Source organism: Diceros bicornis, chromosome 8 (assembly GCF_020826845.1).
Source record: "Diceros bicornis minor isolate mBicDic1 chromosome 8, mDicBic1.mat.cur, whole genome shotgun sequence".
NCBI lineage: Eukaryota > Metazoa > Chordata > Mammalia > Perissodactyla > Rhinocerotidae > Diceros > Diceros bicornis.
This window is the reverse complement of record NC_080747.1, coordinates 80,955,362-80,977,233: the sequence shown is the minus strand read 5'-3', so window position 1 is coordinate 80,977,233 and position 21,872 is coordinate 80,955,362. Positions and strand designations below refer to the sequence as shown.

The 21,872-nt window shown below is 35.1% G+C and overlaps 1 protein-coding gene across 8 annotated transcripts in view; it reads left to right on the top strand.

The window, feature by feature from the left end:
• The window catches only part of STPG2 (sperm tail PG-rich repeat containing 2), a 238,992-nt gene that overhangs the window by 135,909 nt on the left and 81,211 nt on the right, over window positions 1-21,872 (top strand). For 7 of the 8 annotated variants that reach the window (XR_009221024.1, XM_058547537.1, XM_058547541.1 and 4 more), the window contains 3 exons: window positions 8,587-8,694; window positions 13,065-13,224; window positions 18,313-18,473. Coding sequence is in view for 7 of the 8 variants with exons in the window: in XM_058547537.1 (XP_058403520.1) it covers window positions 8,587-8,694; window positions 13,065-13,224; window positions 18,313-18,473 (429 nt within the window). In the remaining variant the exon portion in view is untranslated. The remainder of the gene's footprint in view (window positions 1-8,586; window positions 8,695-13,064; window positions 13,225-18,312; window positions 18,474-21,872) is intronic. The other variant, XM_058547540.1, reaches the window with a different exon arrangement.

Here is a 21,872-nt window from a genome sequence, read left to right as displayed (position 1 = left end):
TACCTTGACCAGGGGTAAGGGTTCGCTGGACTCAGTTGCGTAGTTTTTCTGATCCATATGGTATCAGCTAGGGTCACTCATCTGGCTGCATTCCAGAATATCCAAGATGCTTTTGTTCGTATGTGTGACACCTCAGCTGGATCGGCTGTAGAGACTGGAGGCTGGCTGGGCCTTGCTTTCCTTCCAGGTAGTGGGGCTTGCACTGAGGCTCAGGGCTCTGAGACTGCAAGTATGGAACATGTCATGTCTCTTAAGACCTAGGCTCAGAGGTGGCACTGTGTAACTTCCACTGTGTTCTCTTTGTCTAAACAAGTCACAAGGCCAGCCCAGATTCAAGGAGAGGGAAATGGACTCCATCTTCTGATGGGAAGTAAGGCATGTGTTTATAGGGATAGCAGGAATTTTTGGTGGCCATCTTTGTAGGCATCTATCACGACTATTATTATTTTTGTTGTCATAATTATTGTATTGTCACCACCACAACTACTCTTTAGTCCAAGAAAGCATTATCTTGCCTGGGCTTCTGAAATAGCTTTCTAACAGTATCTCCACTTCCAATCTTACTCCATTCTTTAAGCTTCACAGGCAGTCAGATTTATCTTCTTAAAATGTTGTCTGGCAACAAAAAGACAAACAACCCAATTAAAAAATGGGTAAAAGACTTGAAGAGACATTTCTCCAAAGAAGATATACAAATGCCCAATAAGCACATGAAAAGATATCCAACATCATTAGTCATTAGGGAAATGCAAATCAAAATCACCACAAGATACAACCTCACATCTACTAGGATGGCTATAATAAAAGAAAGGAAAGTAAGTGTTGATGAGGATGTGGAGAAGTTGGAAACCTTGTGCATTGCTAGTGGAAATGTGAAATTATGTAGCCTCTGTGCAAAACAGTTTGGAGTTTCCTCAAAAAACTAAATATAGTATTACCATATGACCCAGCAATTCTTCTCCTAGATATAAACTCCTTCCTCAAGGCCTATGCGCATCCTTTTCACTCTTCTAGGAATGTTATTCTGACTGATTTTCCCATGATCTTTGCATATGCTTTTCTATAATGGGAAAGCTATTCCATCCATTCTTCCCAAAATGAGCTCCTTCTTGTGTTTAGGTTTCAACATAAATGGTCTTTCCTGTCTACCTTTCATAGTACTTTGTATCCTTCATGGCACTAATTGTTATTTTAATTAGTTTATTTATCTGGTAGCTATTATTTGTTTGTCTCTCTCACTGGAATTTTCACCTCATGAGGGCAGAGCTCTGTCTTGTTACCCATCCAAGAACCTAGCACATATTTGACACATATTAGGCAATTCAATAAATATTTGCAAAAAGAATGGATGGATAACCAGAGGAATTTTGTTATAAAATATGAAGCAGGACATGTTACTATATAATAGGTTAATGAAAATTTAGTATTATTTCAATCAGTTTTGTCATGATCTCTGCAATATTGCACTCTTGTAATACTCCTTGAAAAAAGAAGAGGGGCTTTGTAATTAGTCAGACCTTAGTTTGATTTGTGCTCCTACTAGTTGTGGTAGAGGTAAGTTACTTAATCTCTATGGATGTTATTTTCCCCTTTGGGCAAACTGGAGAGATGTCGTATATGTTGCAGGATTTTTAAGGATTAAAGAGAACATAGGAATAATATCCAGTATAGTGCCTGCCACACAGTGGTGCTCAGTAAATATAGGGAATTAATGTTTCTTCATTTTATTTGAAAGAAGGATCACAGACAGGGAGAACTAAAAACATTATCTAACTAACTATTGATTGCAGAAGTGAAAGTTTTCTAAACTAAGAAAAGCCTCTAAACTAAAATAAAACCTTTTTTGTGATACTTGGAGGGATGCTAATAAGAAAACCTTAAATATTTTGCCCCCTCTACAGCCTTTCTGCAATGTCATTGTATTATAGCTTGGATATGTGAGGATATAGCTTTAGAATGAGGCCGTTTAGTTAAAATTATACTGGAAGAACAAGCAATGATTAAATTAGATGGGGAACTAAAGAGTATAGAAACAAATGAAAATCTTAGAATTAGACTTCTCTCTGTATCTTACCATGCAAAACCTCATTTGGTAATCATTATAATTTCCTCAGTTTTAGTATTTTTTATTTTGAGTTCTATATTTGAATAATCAATTTAAGTCTGTGGCATAGTTTCAGGTGCTGTATGCATACAATTATGTTCTGTGCAAATATCAGATTGTGAAAAGTATCTTCTGTATTTGAAAGAGAGATGCAGAAATGTCAAGAGTTATAGATGGTATTCATCAATCTTTATAGTCCCATCTATTCAATTAATGTTATTGAACTATTGTGTGTCAAAAGTGTGGTAAAGCTGACCTTTTCCTTCTCAAAGTTACTACCACCACAGCTCTTAGACTTTGCTGGTACCATTATTATATTTTCTGATATATTCCTAGTTTCATGAAATTCTTTATATTTTGTAGTTTTTGTAGAAAGGGACAGAAGGACTTCTGGTTGAACAAGAATGGATTGAATCCACACTTATATCTTAGCTTCCTGCCTCTCTTAGTTTTCTAGGACAGTCATAACTAAGTACCACAGACTGGTGGCTTAAACAAAAGAAATTTATTTTCTCACAGTTCTGGAGGCCAGAAGTCTGAGATCAAAGTATAGGCAGTGATTTCTTCTGAGGCCTCTCTCCTTGGCTTGTAGATGGCTGTCTGCTTCCCATGTCTTCACATGTCTTTTCCCCTGTGCATGCTCATGTCTGTGTCCAAACTTCCTCTTCTTATAAAGACACCAGACTTACTGAATTAGGGCCCACCCTGAAGATGTTATTTTAATTTAATTACCTCTTTAATGACCTTATCTCCAAATATGGTTATGTTCTGAGGTACTGGGGATTAGGACTTCCACATATGAATTTTGGGGGGACACAGTTCAGCCCATAACACTCCCAAAGCCTCACTAAATTAGTAAGTAAAAGAATAAGAAAGGTGCAATACTACAAATATGAAAAGAATGGGAGAGGAGATGATAATAGATAAAAGATGTCTTCAGTTTTCAAAGATGGAAAACTGATGGACCAATGGTAAATGTAAAAGCTGATGGGTAGATGTAAAATGGTAGAATGGAGAAAGCTGCTATGTAAATACCTTCAGAGAGGGATGCCAACCAGAAAGCCAGTTCACATTACAGGACCTTCAAAAAGCCCGGGAATATCAACTGCTTTGGAAGGTGGGACTGCAAACAGCAGGATGGGTGATAATCTGGATAAAGAAGCACAATCTCTTATAGTGAGGTGACTTCTTTATCCCCACTCCAGGAGAAGATGTGAGGTCTGTTGGTGGAGAAATTAAATGAGAGAGTCTCTGGACTTGGGGATGCTGATATAGAAGAGGAAAGAGGTGAGATGATGTAACAAAAATGGAGGGTATTTCTAGACTCCAGATTGGGGTCTCTAAATACCATTCACTGCTGAAAAGAATCAGAGCTCCTTAGAGAAATGGCTGATTCCAGGTCTGGAGCAGGAATTCTGTATGATGAACTTGAAGTGTCTTGTCATAGGAGAAAACAAATAAGCTATGGAAGACTACTGGGGTCATGTCAAAAGGACTCCGGGGCTCATTCAGATAGGTTCTCACTGACAAAAGATGGGATAATTTCAGTGAGCAATACAACTCCAATGGGTTGAGATAATTCAAATATATTTAAATTCATAAGTTTAAAATTAGAATTAAAAAAATCATTGATTAGTGTTGGAAGATGCAGGAGTCTAGCTTGGTAACGTTGAAAGTGGTAAGTAAAAGGAAAAAAAAACCCCAAGCATTTATTTTGCTTTTCCTATATGAACTGTACCTTAGGGTAACCAAATAGTTGGTGAGAGAAGTCTCTGTTTATAGAAGTATTTCAGCCAATAAATGAGAAAGAATTATAGAATTATAATATCATCATTTTGGAACCTCTAATGAATTATTAGATCTAGTCAGTAATCGTTAATGGCTGCTAACATTGTAGAATGAGAGAGAATCAGCTATTATCTGTGCCTCCTGGTGAAAGTAGGCAGCACCACCTATGAAATAATCTTGTCAAAAAAAGAAAAGTGAATTAGAATCTGATCAAGCCATTATATCTAACTGCTAGTTTACAGGAAATACATAGATATTAAATCAAAAAAATACAAACTATGAGAAACTCGCAAAAAATTGGACAAAAAACTTAGCTTCTTCACCAAAAAAATTGAAAGGAAAAAAATGTGATGGAGAAGAAACCTATGAATTACAAGAGACTTAAAAACGTATTGACCATTTATAAGTATGGGCTTTAATTGGGTCCTGATTAAAACACACAAACATATAAAATTTGTTTATATATTTTTATATTTAATATACATATATTTAATATACACATAAGTTTGAGGCAGTCACAAAAATTTGAACTATGAATAATTAAGGAATGAGAAAGCATGTTGTTTTTTTTATGATAGGAAAGTGGTTTTGTGTTTATGTTAAAAGAGAGTCCCTTATTTTTTAGAGATACATTCTAAGTGTTTCTTGATGAAATTATATGATATTTTAGATTTGCCTCTACATCACTGGAGTGAGAATTGGGGAAGTTGGTAGGATTAGGAAACAAATTTGGACGTGGGTTGAAGATTATGGACACTGGGTGATGGGTATATGAGAATTTCTTATACTATTCTCTATATTTTTTGTGTGTGTTTTTAATTTTTCATAATTAAAAGTAAGACAGGAAGAAAATGGAGAGATTAAGTGAAAGTTTATATACAGAATGGGGAGAGAGTTCCAGGCACCTTTCCCATTCACCTAAATTGTCAGCCAGACTTGAGAAAAGACTGGCATTTGGGGGCCCACTAACACAAAGGCTGAGTTGTGACTCCATCACAGCATAATGAAGTCCAGTAGGTTTCAAGTCACATCTATCCATGCATGAAATTTTCAATCAACTTTTTTAGTGGCTCACTCTTAGATCTGAATGAGGAGCAAGGGATCACCAGACACTTGAGGAAACCCTTCAACATGAAACAAAGATAAGCAAACAAAAACCCAACATCAATGGAACTCCAAGGAAACAGACAATGGAACAGAATTATAAATAATTAAAATTATAATTAATATCCATAGAAAGATGGAAGATAACGCATGTGTGAATAAAGAAGATTTAGAGAATAAGAAAGAGAATTTGAAAATTAAAAATATGATTGCAGAAGTTAAAATGGTAGAATGTGAGCTGAAAGAAATACCTGGCAGTCTGGTTGCACTATGGTCCTTATTTACCTGAAGGATACTCTGAAACTCTCAGAAACAAGGGTGGTTACAGAACCAATCGAAAGTGATTGCACCTGGATGAGGCCTAGCAGTGTGAGTTGTAAACTGATTTAAACTGCCCATTAGAATCAACCCGGAAGCTTTTAAAATTTTTTAAAATTTTCATAATGCCCGAGTCTCATTTTCATTGGCCCTGATTTGAATGCGGTGGAATGAGGCATTGCTAGTTTTAAAAGTTCCCCAGGTGATTCTCCTGTGCAGCCTGAGTTGAGAACCACTAATCTAGTGTGAGCTTCTCAAAAGCAGAGCTCCTGCTTTATTTATAACTGTTTATCAGTGCTTTGCACATAGCAAGCTTTTAGTAATTTTAGTGAAAATAATAATCATCACTGATGATGGCTCCACATTTGAGGAGTAAAGGCTTTCCCCAGTCCCCCTAATCCCTGCAACCATCTGATCAAATGGATGAGTATACCTCGGTTTTTAAAGAAAGGGGCACATTTTTATTAGGTTGCACATGAAAAGATGCCGTGAACAACCTGCCCCAATAATCTTTAACCTCTGTTCCCAAGGCGGAATGCTGTCGAGATCTGAGCCTTCTTCCTTAGGGTGGATGTGCTTAGCAAAAGAAGCTGCAGCTGTGACCCCTTTTGGGCTGAGCTGTGGTTCTTTATTGTGCATGAGAATCACCTGTGAGGCTTGTTAAACGTGTAGATTCCTGGATCCAACAAGATTCTGATTTGCTAGATCTCAGATGAGACACTGGGGTTGTGGGGGGGGCTATGTATTTAATAGGTTGATATCAGTGCAGGTGGTGTGATCAGTGCAGGTGTGATTTCAAATCACAATTTGAAAAAGGAGGATAAACATCACAGCATTTTCAGCGTGATGGTCTTCTCACAGTCTTTTTGCCTTCTTTATATTGTCATAAATGGACACCTGCCCTTCAGTGGTCAGTGTCTTACAATCCTATTTTGGAGCTTATTTTTAATTGGCTTAATTAAATTCTAAGCCTAACTTTTTAGAAGCAAGGAACCTAATTTTACTGTTCTATCTTATTTTGGTGAAGCAAAGTTCAGTAACATTAGGAACTTTATGAAAAAAACAGAAGAAAAGCAAAAGGGAATATTGAAGGGATCAAGATTTCATTTCTGTGTTTATGCAAAATAGTTCCCGACTAAGTATATTCACTGATCTCATTATTCACACTTCATCTTTTCCCTGTGATCCATAGTAACGACCACTTATACCACTGTTGAAAACAGTGGGAAAGTAATCCCAGTTTGTTAGTGGCTGATTATTTTTCACCATGCCTGCCTGTACAGGGAGAAGATGGATATAGCATATCTGTAAATTTCAAGATAATAGATTAACATTGTGTATTTGAAGTTATACTCTCCATATTTCTACATTTGATACATATTTCATAGGTTTATATAAACACAGAATTATGCAGAAGTTTCTTTTCTTCTAAACTTTACTTACTACAAGTTCATAAATAAAAACAACCTTACATGCTATAGCCAAAGTGCATTTTTTCTACCAGCCGCCAAATAATGGCATAGATTTGTTCATTTAAGACAACATGGACCTTTGCATAAATTTTTAGAATCTAATATATTTTTAAAAAGAGGTACTTCTGCATAAGAATTTTTCCTAAAGAAATTTTTTCAAATTATTATTTTTATTATGTGGGTTTTAAGATATTTTACTATAATTAGAAATGGCTAATGCTCTTATTTGGAGCCACATTATTTCCCAGAGGAACGTTATGTCCAAATCCATTATATGGCCAGTGAAAATGTAGGACTCAGGGCATGCATTTATCCATCTACCCATTCTTCTGGCAGATATTTGCTGGGCACCTACTGTGCTCCGGGTATTCTTCTATGCTTTACAGATACAGCAGCAAACAAAACAGAAAAAAAATCATTGCTTTCTTGGAGCTGACAACATAGTGGAAAATCGTATTTTGGATCATAAATAATCAGGTTAAAAAATGGGTAGGAAAGGGGACAGGAATTGTTTGCGGGAGGAAATGAAATTTTAGGTTGGGTGGCCTCATTGAGAAGGGACATTCTGTAGTGAACTGATTGAAATGAAGAAGTGAGCCCTGGAGCTATCTAGAAGAACATTCCAAGCAAAGATAATGGCAAGTACAGAGGTCTTGAGGTGGATATATCTTGATCTTTTTGAGAAATGGAGTGAATGGAGGGGGGAGAATAGTAGGACATGAGGTTAGAGTGGTCATTGTGTGTCTGGGGGTGAAATTCATGTCGTATTAAGGACGTGGGTTTTTGCTTGAAGTGAGATGGAAGCCAGTGGATGGGCTGGAGAAGGGGAGTGCTGCAGTCTGACTCAGGGTCTTACTGGATCCATCACTAGCTGCTGTGTTGAACACAGACTGAAGGAGGACAAGGGTGGAAGCAGGGGAACGGTAAGAAGATGTCACAGTAGTCCAGGTACGAGACAGTGTCCTGGATCAGAGTGGTATTTGTGGAGGTGTAGAGAAGTGGGTGGATTTGGACAGTTTAGAATGAGAGAGGTGACAAGATTTGCTGATATAATTCTATTGTACGTCCAAGTTATAAGCCAAGTATTTAATTCATAAATGAAGAAATAATTCTTACAACTCTAGAGAAGTAGGGGAGCTATATATGAAGCAGAAGATTTGAATTTAACTTTTTTTATACTATGAAAGGTACTTTATCAGGATAATTAAAATATTTGATGATGAATAAATAGCACTTATTTAGATTGTTTCACTAAGGTAACAAAAACTTCAATCCTAGTGTTGACTGAATTAATTTTTATCTATTGTGTAGTATCTAGTGAAAAGCTTATTGTCTTACGTCTTCTAACATTTGTAGTTAAAATATATCCCGAAGCTTATTTGTTGGAAACAAAACAATCTATTCATTAATGGAAATTCGAAAAGACAGCAAAATATTTTTTTTTTAGAGAAGAACTGGTTGTATACATTTAAGTGGAAAAATATAGAAGCCACTTTTTTTCACTGTAATGTTTAATCATGTGAAAAGCCAGATAATTTTTTCTGGGCTCTATCAGTAGAGGGCAGCAAAGTTTCAAGGAGAGTGTTTTCAGGTTCCTGGGAAGCTTCACTAAGGAAAATTTTTTCTTGTTGCTCTTAAGAAATTTGTTCTGGCTTGCCTTTTAATGAAGTGCTTTGGTAATATACAGGAATTCGCTTAAAAACTCTGCAGATTTGGTTCAGATATTTAGCCAACTGTTCCCTTAGGTGCTATAGGTGCATTCTTAATGAGAATATACATTTTTTTCTTTCTGTAATTTAGGGAGTACCAGGGCCTGGAAAATATGACATTAAAAGTCAATTTCAGAAGACTGAAAGTATGACATCAAGTGTAAATGATGCATCACCTGCTTTTCTTTCTCAATCCCCGGTAATGTTCTACAGTCATTGTCATACATAGAATATAAGAGGTATAATGTGAAGCCAGCAATCCAATAGTGTTTAGGGAGATGATGTAAAGAAAAGTGATATTTAAGCAACTTGGAAACAGACATGGCCTGGGCAAATCATATTGCTAAAAAGTATGGATAAAATGAAATAAGATTACAATATTAACAATAATATGCAAAGATAAATATTTGAATCGAAACTATTAAACATTTTCTATTAAGCAAATTTGCATATGTGAAAGTTCAGTTTAGCTTATAAGAGATTTTAGTCTGTGTTTTAAAATATATTTTGCCAATGAATATGTGGAGTGTTTATGTTTAATCTATGAGGACATGCGTGTCTTTCGGAGAAGGTTCTGAAAGCATAGGTTGTATCTACAACTGCGACTGGGGCGTTGATTAGTGATGCAGGAGTTTATGTCACAGTAATCATTTCACATTCTCCAAGGTATATACTAAGGGGATTTGAAAGTATCTAAGACATTTCTAAAGCAGGAAAATTATAATATTTCATAATGTGGCAGCCTCTAGATCAAAGTAGTTGCAATATTTGTCCAACAGTACTGTGTACAGCTCTGATTATCTTTTTTAACTTGGAAGGTTATTAACCTTCAGTCGACTACAGGTGACTACTTTGGTTTCATTGTACTTAAGAGGCATCTCCTTGGAGACAAGCAGATAGATTGCAGATATATTTTGGAGATATAATTAACATTACTTTTTAATGGGTTAGATGTTGTGGTGAGGGACTAGGAAGAATCGAGAATGAATACCAGATTTCTGTCTTGAGCAACTTGATGGTACTTAAGGTGCTACACAAAACGGATGTGTGGGAACAGGATATTGTGTGTGTATGCCCTTGATTTTTAAAATACAATTTTTACAACTAGAACTCTCAGTTTTTATGCTGTTTCTGTTCATCTGCTTTATAGTCCTAATTGGACATCACTTGGCACCAATATTTTAAATATATTTTCAGAATTGGAAAATAATATGATATCAATTTTGTTTAAGGGGATGATGAAGAAAAGAATAATGGTTCTAGGGTGAAAGATATGGAGGAGTTAAAACCAACAGGGCTGCTTGCTGGGGTAGTGTTAGTGTTTAGTTGAATATGAACAGATATATTAAAGACTATGACAGAAAAAGCAATCATGTGATTAACAGGGTGAACTTAGAACACATAATTTTTGGTTTATAGGAATAAAGATAGATTATGTTTCTGGGATACTTATTTTAGTTATTGATTTAAGGAGTTATCTGGTATTTCATCTAAATGCATTGAATTTTCTTATATCTTCAACTGTTAATTTTTAAAAGATAAGATTTCCTTTGTAACAGTGGTTCCCAACTGTTGCTGCATTTTAGAAACATCTGGGGAATTTTAATACATTCTGATACCCAGGTGCCTTCTTCCCTGTCTCTCAGAGATTGTTTCAATTGATCCAGAATAGGGGTCAAGCATCAGTATTTTTTTTAACTCCTCAAGTAATTCTATGTGCAGCCAGGGTTGAGTATTATTATTTTTAAAATATTGTACTCAGCATCTAAATAATAAGATAGTATTTAGGAGAAAAATTGAGAGAGTCCTTTTTAGTTCTTCCAGTAATAAATTGTTTTTTGGTAGTGTTAAGATTTACTTACTTTATAAAGTGCAAAAACGCATATATAATATACTATCTTTTGTGTAAGAAAGGAGGGAAAATAAGAAAACATGCACATAATTGCTTATCTTTGTATAAACACATTAAGGATAAACCGGCAAACAATGAAGTTGGTTACCTACAAGGGATGGTGAGGAGATGGAGTGGAAGCTCTGGTGCAATGTAGTTCATTTCTACTAGCTTGCGAGAGCCAATTTTTAATTTTTCCAGTTTTGCGTGTTGGCTGATGTTATGATGGTAGTGTGAAATTAGCCCCATGGTGTTGTATTTATAGCACAGAAATCAGCAAATATTATAAATTTGGACATTTTCCCCCAGTGGTGCAGCATCCATAGAGTGGAAGGGAAATGAGAGGGAGTAACACTTATTTGAGTATACTTTTTAGATATATATTTGTCTTTTGGAAGCATGTCAATGTTCCATATATTCAAAAATACAAATAAATCAATAAGAATGGGAAGGGTTTAAAAAAAAAAAGCCTGAAAGCTGAAAGCTGAAAGCAAATGGAAACAAATGAACCATTGTATAAATGAATACTCTTAACCACATTGAAGGGGAAAAGAGAAAGAATAATCCAGGTATCCACAGTGTTTGCTTACATCAGTCTTGGGTAGGTTGGAGTGGGCAGTAGTGAGTGCAAGAATTGCAAATAAATTCTGAATTTTTTTCAGTAGGTTGGTTTATTGTAATGGTATGGGTGAAGCAGTCATGAGCTGTTTCAGATATATTACAAGGCTGAGCAAAAAAGTCAATATTCTGAGCCAGGGTTTTCCCTGTGGAAGAAGATACATACAAATATGATTGGGGGAGGTGAGAAAGGACCCATGTGACAGATTTGAATTGAAGGTTTTGATGTGAATTTCTCATGATTTCTAAAATATATACGTGTATATATTTATATATGCATATATGTATGTGCATGTATGTGTCTCTATGTGTATGTGTGTGTATAGATATAGGTATATATCCTAGCTCTGTCTGCTAAATGAGCCAGGAATCAGGGACTGGGAAGAGTAGCCTATAACATCTAGTTATGTCAGAAAGTAAGAAAAGTCTCAAAAAAAAAAAAAAACAAGATGAGGGCACATCATGGGGACATATGAACCAACTTGAAGGACCCCCTACTGTAAAAAAAAAAAACAGTAATTAATTATAAATCATTAAAACTGGCATTCATGAGTCCATATGGATAATAAATAGATAAGTAAGTAGATAGATAGATAGTGAAGTAAATAATTGGGGGTGAAGGGAGGGCTCTTGCTGACAGTAGAATGCAGAGTGCTTACTGATAAATATAGAAGGAGTGCTGGATTTGATCAAAATTGAAATCACCAGTGAGGTCCAGAGGACATCACGTGCCTCCAGATACGATACACTGAGAAAGCCACAACATCCCCTATCTATTATTCTATCCTGAAATGCATAACCTTAATATAATCATAAGGAAGCATCAGAGAAGCCCCAACTAAGGAAGGTTCTATTATACAAAAGAGGGGTGCTATATTCTTCCTAAGTCACGAAACACAAAGGAATGCTGTGGAAATGGTCCTTGTTAAAGGAGGCTGAAAGCCATATCTGACCCTAGGCTAGATTATGTACCAGAGGGGAAAAATGCAATAGAGACATTATTAGGTCAACTGACAGATTTGGAATATGAATGGTAGATTAGATAAAAGTATTATATCATTGATACACTTACTGAAGTTGATAACTGTACTATGGATATGTAAGAAAATATCTCTATTTTTAGTAAATACATACCAAAGTATTTAGGGGTAAAGGACTTGATGTATATAACTTTCCATTGAATGGTTCTATATATATGCGTGTGTGTGTGTGTGTGTGTGTGTGTGTGTGTGTATAGAGAGGCAGAGAGAGGGAGGAACAAACATACAAACACAGAGAAAGAGAGAGAGAGCGAGCAAACCAGAAAAGCAAATAACAAATGTTAACAATAGGTGATTCTGGGTAAACATTATACAGGTATTTTCTGTATTATTTTTATTCATACAGCTTTTCTGTAAATTTGAGATTAATTCCAAATAAAAAGTTAAAAAATACGATTATACAATGCTATATTTCATGAGTCCATAGTTATATTACATATAGATACATATATATTATATTAATAAGTTAAATATTATAAGTGTATAATGAGTGAAGTTATTATTGTAAGTTTATAATATAATAAGTTATAAAGTTAAACTGGATTTATATATCACTTGAGTCTAACATTTTTCTTGAGGTATTAAATGATATTGTTGAGTTAATTAAATATATATGTTGAGGAACTTTGTCAATTTGTGTAATTTTATTACATAAAAGAAACCATGTTAGATCATGTAGTTTTTTATTTATTATCTTAACTTGTAGAATATTTTAAATGTGAAGACTGTCCATACACTGTCATCTAGAATCTTATGTTGAGCTGATTTCCTTTGAAAAGTCTATCTGGCTTAGTAAAGTACATAATGCACTACTGTATTAATATAGAGATGATTTTACTAAAAGCCATATATTTTACGTTTTGATAGGTACAAGATCTTAATTCATCTACATTTTCTTCACTCCATTAAGAAATAAATTAAACTCGCAGATGTTATATTACTAAGAAGGCAGCTTTTAACTCACCAAGTATCAAAATGTACGATAGTTTCTCATTGGCATATTTTCCCTTTCTTCACTAGAGATTTGTACCTATCAAATCAATCACACCAGCTCCTGGCACATACAATGAATCTCGAACTGCTTTCAAGTCCTTAAAGACAACACCAGGACTGAAAAATACCCCATTTGGTCAAAGTGCTGCTCGATTCACACAGAACTCTAGGACAGAAGAAATGCCAGGTTGGCAATTAATCCATATATTTCTACTCTTTAGCTTTATGTAACTTAATATTCTTAACAAGGTGGATGCACCAGAAAGTACAATTATTTTTTTGTTCCATGGTTGGTGTCGTTTTAAGTCAACTTTTTTTTAAAGTATTGACTATACACTAAACACAGATAAATAAAAATAACATACAATTTTAGTAAGATTTCAATTTAACGTGTTACATATCTTAATTGTAACTTTCTATTGTTTACCTTTATTCGGTAAATTTCCTAATTTTCTCTTGGTGGCTCAACATATATATCAACTGTGTGGTCACTACCAGTAATATAACTTATGATATTCAGTTTTATTAAAATTTTGTTTTGAGACTGTCCAATCACATGTTCTAGTATTCTCAGTGGATATTCTAGTATACAGAGCTAAGAATATAGCACAAAAATAACTTACATAATTACTAACACATAGTTCTGTTTTGCTGTATAACAAACTTAGTGGCTTAAAAAACAGACTTCTCTATTATATCTCATTATCTTGTGGGATGGCTGGAAGGTAGAGCTCGGCTGGGACTTTCATTCAGGGTGCGTGCATAGCTCCAGCATTGCTGCCCCTGAGTAGGTGGTCTTTTACATGGTAGCTCAGGGCTCCACAAGACCTGGCAGGATGCTGCAAGGCTTCTTATGACCTAATCTCAGAAATCCCAGGACATCACTTTTGCCACATTCTCTTAGTCGGTCAAGTCACTCAGGGCAGCACATTTTGAACAGAAGGACATGAAATTTTATTTCTCAGTGACAAGGGTAGCAAAGAATTTGTGGCCATCTTTCATCTAATATAGATTACCCTCTGGCTACAAATATTTACATTTTTCCTATATGCCTTCTCAAGGCCTCAAGTGTCATGCAATTATGGTATAATCTTGAAGTCCAGGCTGTTGTTATCTAAGTCAAGTATAGGTGTAGGTGAGAATTCTTGGGTGTGGTACTTCATGATCAGCTTCCTGAGTATGACTCCTCTCTATTAGAAGAGCTGTGAACTAAAGATACAAGGTGTCTGCCCCACACATCTAACACACAATGGCGGGAGAGAGAAAAGGCAATCATACTAGACACTGCTATACAGAAAAGAGGGAAAACTGGAGGCCCATAGCAATCACAGGCCTAAAGAAATTCTGAAATCCAACCAGGTACATGTTGCCATTTCCTTGATTAGGGCCCACTTGGGCTCCCTGGGAATGAGTTTCCATGTTCTTTGTTCTACTTTTGGGCTCTTGGTTCCATCCTTTGAATCATCTTTCCTTTTCTATAATAGGCTGCACTTGCAGCGGGAGCTTTCTCCCATAGAAGACTGGGAGTCAAAAAGCCACTTTTCATTTTGCATTGTTGTCCTTTTCATTCCACATTGGTACAATTCTTTATAAAAACTTTGTAGATTTCTTATTGTATGAATTTATAATCAAATACACTGGACAAAAGCCACACTCACATGTAGTTCTTAGAAAAACTCTTGTCTATTTTGGGTCACCTTTGGTGCTGCTGTGTTTCAATACTCTTAGATTCTTAGGGGCACCGTTGTTTAGCCAAGAGGGTCTATGACATATGGCCTTAAAATTCTTAGAGTTAAACTGAGAGATTCTCTGAGGTACTATGTTAAATCTTTCTGAGGTCGTAAGAAAGTTTTTATAGCCACATCCTGGATTTGATCTTTGCCCTCAGTGCATTTCTTGCTTTGAGAGCTTTTCGCTGTATGGACAGACTGGGGATGAAAAAGTTTTTTACTTTCAAACCCATAAAATCTTGATTCCTTTTTATTTTCTATTAATTCTGCTTGAAAACTGAACAGCTTGTCTCTTTCTATCCATACCTTCTCACACACAGCTAAAAGCAACTAGTTGGCACTTTTGATATTCAGCCTGGAAATTTCCTTAGGCTGGAATCCACTAATTTATAAGATATTTTCTTCATTATCCCAAGCATTAGTTTTGCTAAAATTTCTCCCATTACATAATACAAATTATGTTTTCTCCAACCTCCAATAACATTTTTATCGCTGATCTTTAAGCCATCACCAACTATCTCCTCAAGGCCCTTTCTCTAAGTCTTGAGTTGTTTCAGCTTCTGACCCATTGCCTGATCCCAAACCATCGCTACAAGTTTTGTTATAGTGATTTGTTATGGTAATATTTTACTCCTGGTACAAAATTATTTACTGTTCATGCCTTTGCGAGGCTGAGTCTTATTTTCTCCCCTTCAATCTTGGCTAGTGTGGTAGCTTTCTTGACGAATAGCATTGAGTTGAACTGATATTCTGGCACTTCACAGGCAAAGTCATAAGTTTTACAGTATACACCTGGGCCTGTTGAAACACTTGGTCTTGGAGGCCTGAGCCTCTAGGTAGAAGTCTGACTATTTGAAGACTGCCATTCTCAAGAGGTCACGTATAGGTGCTCAGCACTACCCCAGCTGAGCCTAGTAAGTAGTGTTTACCATGAATCTGAAATTCAAATTACTTCTAAATATGAATTTATTGAGTGACCCAACTGCCTTAATATTGGGTCTTGTTTTAAGTTTGATGGTCCAATGTATTACGAATAAAGTGTTTTAAATTCCCCAAAGGTTAGTTTATTTGTAAAGGATAAAGTTCAATTATGATGACCTCTAAAATATAATACTGAATCTTACATATTTTAAGCATGAGTGAGAATGGCTTTCACGGAACTTTGGTTTTGTTTTTCCATGTAGATATTAGGGTACAGTAATGAATTGGACCCATCAATCAGTCATAGAACAGATTTGACCACTTAATATATGGCTCAGAGCTGTTGCAGGTTACTGTTAGAAGGCATCCCTAAACTGTCTAATTCTGGGGTTCCCAGGCATTTCTACACTTAATGACTGGAAAATGAATATAGGAAACCTCTAATGTGAGTGACTTGTATGATCAGGTTGGCTTTTCAAATAGAATCTTAACGAGGTAGTACCTGAGATGTACACACCTTGAGGTCCCTATATTTAAGTATTTAAGGGAATGCTTAATACTACTTAATACTTAATTAAGATAATTAAGAATTAATTACCTTAATGTGTTGTGTTGTCCTCTCATGCTGGAAGAGAGACAGATCTGAGATACTTGTCTTTTAAGTACCTTAACTGGTAAAATAGTTCTCATTGCACTTTCTTTTTACCGTTTTCCTAAACATTATTGGTGGAGGAATGCTGGAAGATGGCAGGAATAAAACATATTAGCATTTAGGTTTTCTGAGAGTTGACACAACAGAATTTTTGGTAGAGATGGAGAATAGACTTTAAAACTGGAATATTTGAAAAATTTGAAAGAGTTTGTGGGCAACTTCTTTGAGAAACACTTTATGTGTATCAGGAGTACAGAAGATTTGACAATCTAGAATGACGTGATCACTTTTAATCTGGGAGAAAACTAAAGTATCATCTAGCCTCTTCCTACAAAAAGTGCCCATTTGTCAACCGTTTGTTTCCTGCCTACAATGAGAAAGGAGATTGCACCAGAATGTAAATCAACATCTTCCTTTGTGGAGAAAGACAAGTTACAAGATGCTTAGCAAAATAGTTCATTTACATTTAGTTGTAAGCTCCTTTTCTTGCAGGCTGTTCTTGGACAGGCACCAGTCCGCAGGCCACATTTTGAGTAGCACTGATCTAGTCAGTTCCTATTATCTTCAGATGAGGAACTTGAAGCCCAGAAAAACAAATGAGATTTAAGTGATGTTTTATACCTATTTAGTTGCAGAGTTAATTTAGTAGAATCTAGATAACATGAGTACAACCAAGTCAAGTGTGCTTTCAAGTATATCGTCTTGCATTTTATGGATATTGCTGCTCACTGAAACTGATTTTTTTAAAATACTGAATTATAAAACATATACAAATATTTGTTTCAAATATTTGAATGTCTTGATAAAAAGTTTTTCAATGGCATAGAAAGTTGTTTGTATTATTTCGAGTGAAAAAAATAGAAATGTTACTCACTCAGGTTGCCGCTGTAGAAAATATTTCTGGTTATAAATGTGACTAAAAGATAAAAGCCAAAAACTAAAATAACTGCGGTGATAGGAAGATTGGATAATAGGTGATTTTTTTTTTTTTCAAATTGATTTTTAATGTTGCTACATCAACTTTTCAATACTTTTTGGCATCAAGAATTCTTTATTTCTTTCTTCCTTACTTTCTTCCTTCCAGTATAATTTATACAATAAAAACAGCTCATTTTAAGTGTTTAGTTTAATGAGTTTGGTAATTGTATATAGTCTGGTAATCACCACTACAATCAAGTTTTGGAACATTGCCATCATTCTTAAAAAGTTCTTTCAAGCTAGCCCTGATGGCCTAGTGGTTAAAGTTCGGTGCTCTCCCCTTCGGTGGCCCAGGTTCAGTTCCCAGGCATGGAACCACACCACTGGTCTGTCAGTAGCCATGCTGTGGTGGTGGCCCACATAGAACTAGAAGGACCTACAACTAGAATATACAACTATGTACTGGGGCTTAGGGGAGGGAAAAAAAAAGAGAGGAAGATTGACAACAGATGTTAGCTCAGGGCAAATCTTTCCCAGCAAAAAAAAATAAAGTCCTCTCATGCCCCTTTGCCGTTAATCTCCACCCCCACTCCTAGTCCCAGCAACTGTTTCCCAGCAATGTATGATTTTGCATTTTTTGGAATTCCCTATAAATGGAACCATATATCATTCAGGATTTTGTGTCTGTCTTCTTTCACTTAGCATGATGTTTTTGAGATTCATTCATGTTGTTGCATTTATCTTTCTTTCTTATTGCTGAGTAGTATTGTTTGGGTATAGCACATTTTGTTTATCTATTCAGCAGCTGATGGACATTTGGGTTGTTATTATTCTTTTGGGCAAATACCTAGGAGTAGAATTTCTGGATCATATGGTAAATATATGTTTAACTTTATAAGAATTTGACAAATTGCTTTTCAAAGTGGCATACCATTTTGCATTCTTGCCAGCAGTATATGAGTTCTTTCTAAAAAATTACTTAATTTAAAGTTACTCAATTTAAAAGAATTAAGAGCATTTTTATTTTCACATATGATTTTCTTCATAATTTTAGGTCCTGGGTTTTATAATATCCTAAACAATACTATAATTGACAACTTTAGCAATACCTGCTTGAAGAAACAAAAGCAAGGTGCATTTGGTTCTTCTGTTCCTCGGACTTTCTTCCTGGTTCAGAAAGAAGCTTTTACTACTCCTGGGCCTGCTGATTATCAGGTAATATGTGAATACCAAAATTATATTCTTTATTTCTAGTACCAAGAATTTAGGGTTTTAAAAAAAATTACATGTGATATATATGCCTCATCATTATAAGCCATACTATTATTAAAATTATTTATTTATGGTAACTTATGGCATAAGAATAAAAACTAATTTGGTTCACAGCTATGCCCGTAATTTATTTTTTTTAAATGGATCTAATTCTTTATTTCATTGAGGGTCTCATATGTACTTCTTTAAAAACTTATCTTCATTTTAAGATTGCTCCACTATTTTCTGAGAGTAAGTTTAGTTCTTTAAATTAGGTCAACTTTGAATGCTCTTTTTGGTTTTATAGTTTTTGTGTAGAAGTCTTACACATCTTTATTAGATTTATTCCTTGGTATTTGATATTTTTTAATTCTATTGTAAATGGCATCTTTTAAATATTTTCATTGTTTAGCTTTCAGTTATTGGTATAAAGAAATATAACAGTTTGTTAAAGATTTGCTTTACCAGTGATCCATACTTCTTGCTAAATTAAATGATTAATTCTAGTAGTTTATTATTAGTTTTTAAAAATTTCTCTCAAGCACAATTATGCCATCTGTGAATGGCAGTTTCTTTTTATCTTTTGTATGAAGATTAGCCCTGAGCTAACATCCATTGTCAATCCTCCTCTTTTTGCTGAGGAAGATTGGCCCTGGGCTAACACCTGTGCCCATCTTCCTCTACTTTATATGGGATGCTACCACAGTGTGGCTTGATAAGTGGTGCGTCGGTCTGCGCCTGGGATCCGAACCTGTGAACCCTGGGCCGCTGAAGTGGAACGCGCAGACTTAACCACTACACCACTGGGCCGGCCCCGGCAGTTTCCTTTTTTACCCCAATCATTTCATATTTTATATATATTTTTGCCTTACTGAACTTCTGTATCCCAGAACAAAGCTCAAAGACATTTAAAGAAATTAACAAATATCCAGCACCCAACAAGGTAAAAATCACACAGTGGCATTCAATAAAAAATTACTAGGTGTGCAAAGAAGCAGGAAAGTGCAACCCACAATGAGGGGGAAAAAGTCAATAGAAAGAGACCCAAAAATTATACAGATAATAGAATTAGTAGACAAGGTCATTAAACAATTATTATAACTATATTTGATACGTTCAAGAAAGTGGGAGAAATATTGAGCATATTAAGTAGAGAAATGGCACAAATAAGACACAAATTGAAGTTCTAGAGATGGTAAATATAACATTTGAAAAAAAATACACTGTTTGTGATTGACAGCAGATTAGACAGTTCAGAAGAAAAGATGAGCAAACCTGAAGACAGTAATAGAAACTATCTAAAATGAAACACAGTGAGAAAAAGGACCAAAAAAGTTAATAAAGTATCAGTGAACTATGGGACAGTTTAAAGTGGCCTAATGTATGTTTAATTGGAGTCTTTGAAGGAAAAGAAAGAGCAAGGGAGCATAAAAAATATTTTAAGAAATAATGGCTGAAAATTTCCAAACTTTGATGAGAACTAAAAACCCACATAACCATGAAGCTCAACAAATCCACAACACAAAAGACATCAAGGAAACTATGCCAAGGCACATTATAATCAAATTGACTAAAATGGTAAAAAAGAAAAAGATTCTTAAAAGCAGCCAGAGAAAAAGAATACATAACATTAAGAGGAATGAAATTAAAAATGGCAGTACATTTCTTATTGGAAATGATGCAAGTCAGAAGACAGCAGTGCAACGTCTTTAAAGTATTGAAAGAAAACGGTTGTCAACCTATAATTCTATAGTGGGCTGACATATCTTTCAAAAATGAAAACAAAATGAAGAGCTTTTCTACAAACTTCAAGTTATAAAAATAAATAAGTCATGGAGATGTAATGTATAGCATGGTGACTATAGTTAATCTGAAAGTTGCTAATAGAGTAAATCTTAAAAGTTCTCATCACAACAAGAAAAAATCTGTAACTCTGTATGGTGATGGATTTTAACTAGACTTATTGTGGTGATCATTTCACAATATATACAAATATTGAATCATTATGTTGTACACCTGACACTAGTATAATGTTGTATGTCAACTTTACCTCAATGAAAAAAAAAAATGAAGGGGGCCAGCCCTGTGGCCTAGTGGTTGAGTTCAGCATGCTCCGCTTTGGCAACCTGGGTTCGGTTTCTGGGTGTGGACCTGCACCACTCATCAGTGGCTATGCTGTGGCGGCGACCCACATACAAAATAGAGGAAGATTGGCGCAGATGTTAGCTCAGGGCGAATCTTCCTCAACAACAACAACAAAAAAATGAGGGTCTTTTCATGTGTACAAAAGCTGAACTATTCATCTCTAAAAGACCTGCAGTATAAGAAATGTTAAAGGAAGTCCTCCAAGCAAAGGAAAATGTTACCAGATTGAGTCTGGATCTATATAAAGTAACATAAACTATCAAAGATGATAACTATATGGGTAAATATAAAAGGCTTTTGTTGGATTTCTCATTTCATTGAAAGCAGAACATCCTACATGTTTTTGATTTGCTTAAACTTACCTTCACAGAAGGTAGTGGAAGCTATGAGAGGAACTCCTCTTCTGAGCTTAATTTTGACTAAATGCTATTTTACAGTTTAGAATTGTCAAAGAAGAGGTCCTGGACATTGTTGGACATATACAAGGAGTTTGTTGAATCCCTGTTTCAAAATGATTGACAGAAAACAAGAAATGTTCCTAAGATCAGAGACTGTAGGAGAAAAACTGGCCTAAAAGCATTGACAGGAAGACACTCTCATGAGTAAAATTCTGAAATACAGTTTTGTGACACATTCAACTTTTTAGAGCTCAGATTTTGTCCTTGTTTAAAAGGACTTTTTAATGTACGTGTGTATATTTATTATTCGTTCTTTCTCACTCTTAAAGAATTTGGGGAAACTTAAAAGAATACACATATGGAAAAGTAAAAGTAGCTAAAAATTAGGCTGGAAAATATAGATACAATAGGTAGATATTCTATAGATAATATAAACAGAACTTAAACGCTGGGGAAGTTTGAACATAGTTGTCAAATCATAAAAGGATATGTACAAAACATTTATCCTTTAGCAGATACTCAGGAAATAATAATTGAATAAATGAATACAAAAGAGAGGCATAGGACTGTAATCCAGGAAGCTTAAAGAGAAGAACAATGTATTGTAAAAAATACTAAAGAGAATTAAATTAAAATGACTTTGTATAAGTTTGATTTGGCAAAAGAATTGATAAGTAGATATAGGAACTCTGTAGGGATGGGGTATATGTATAGGGATAGTAGAGCCACTGAATTGCTGAATTGGATTTGTCTTTTCTATCAGATAAAATTATTTTCAACCTAGAAAGGGTGGAACACACATGATTTATAGGAAATTGTA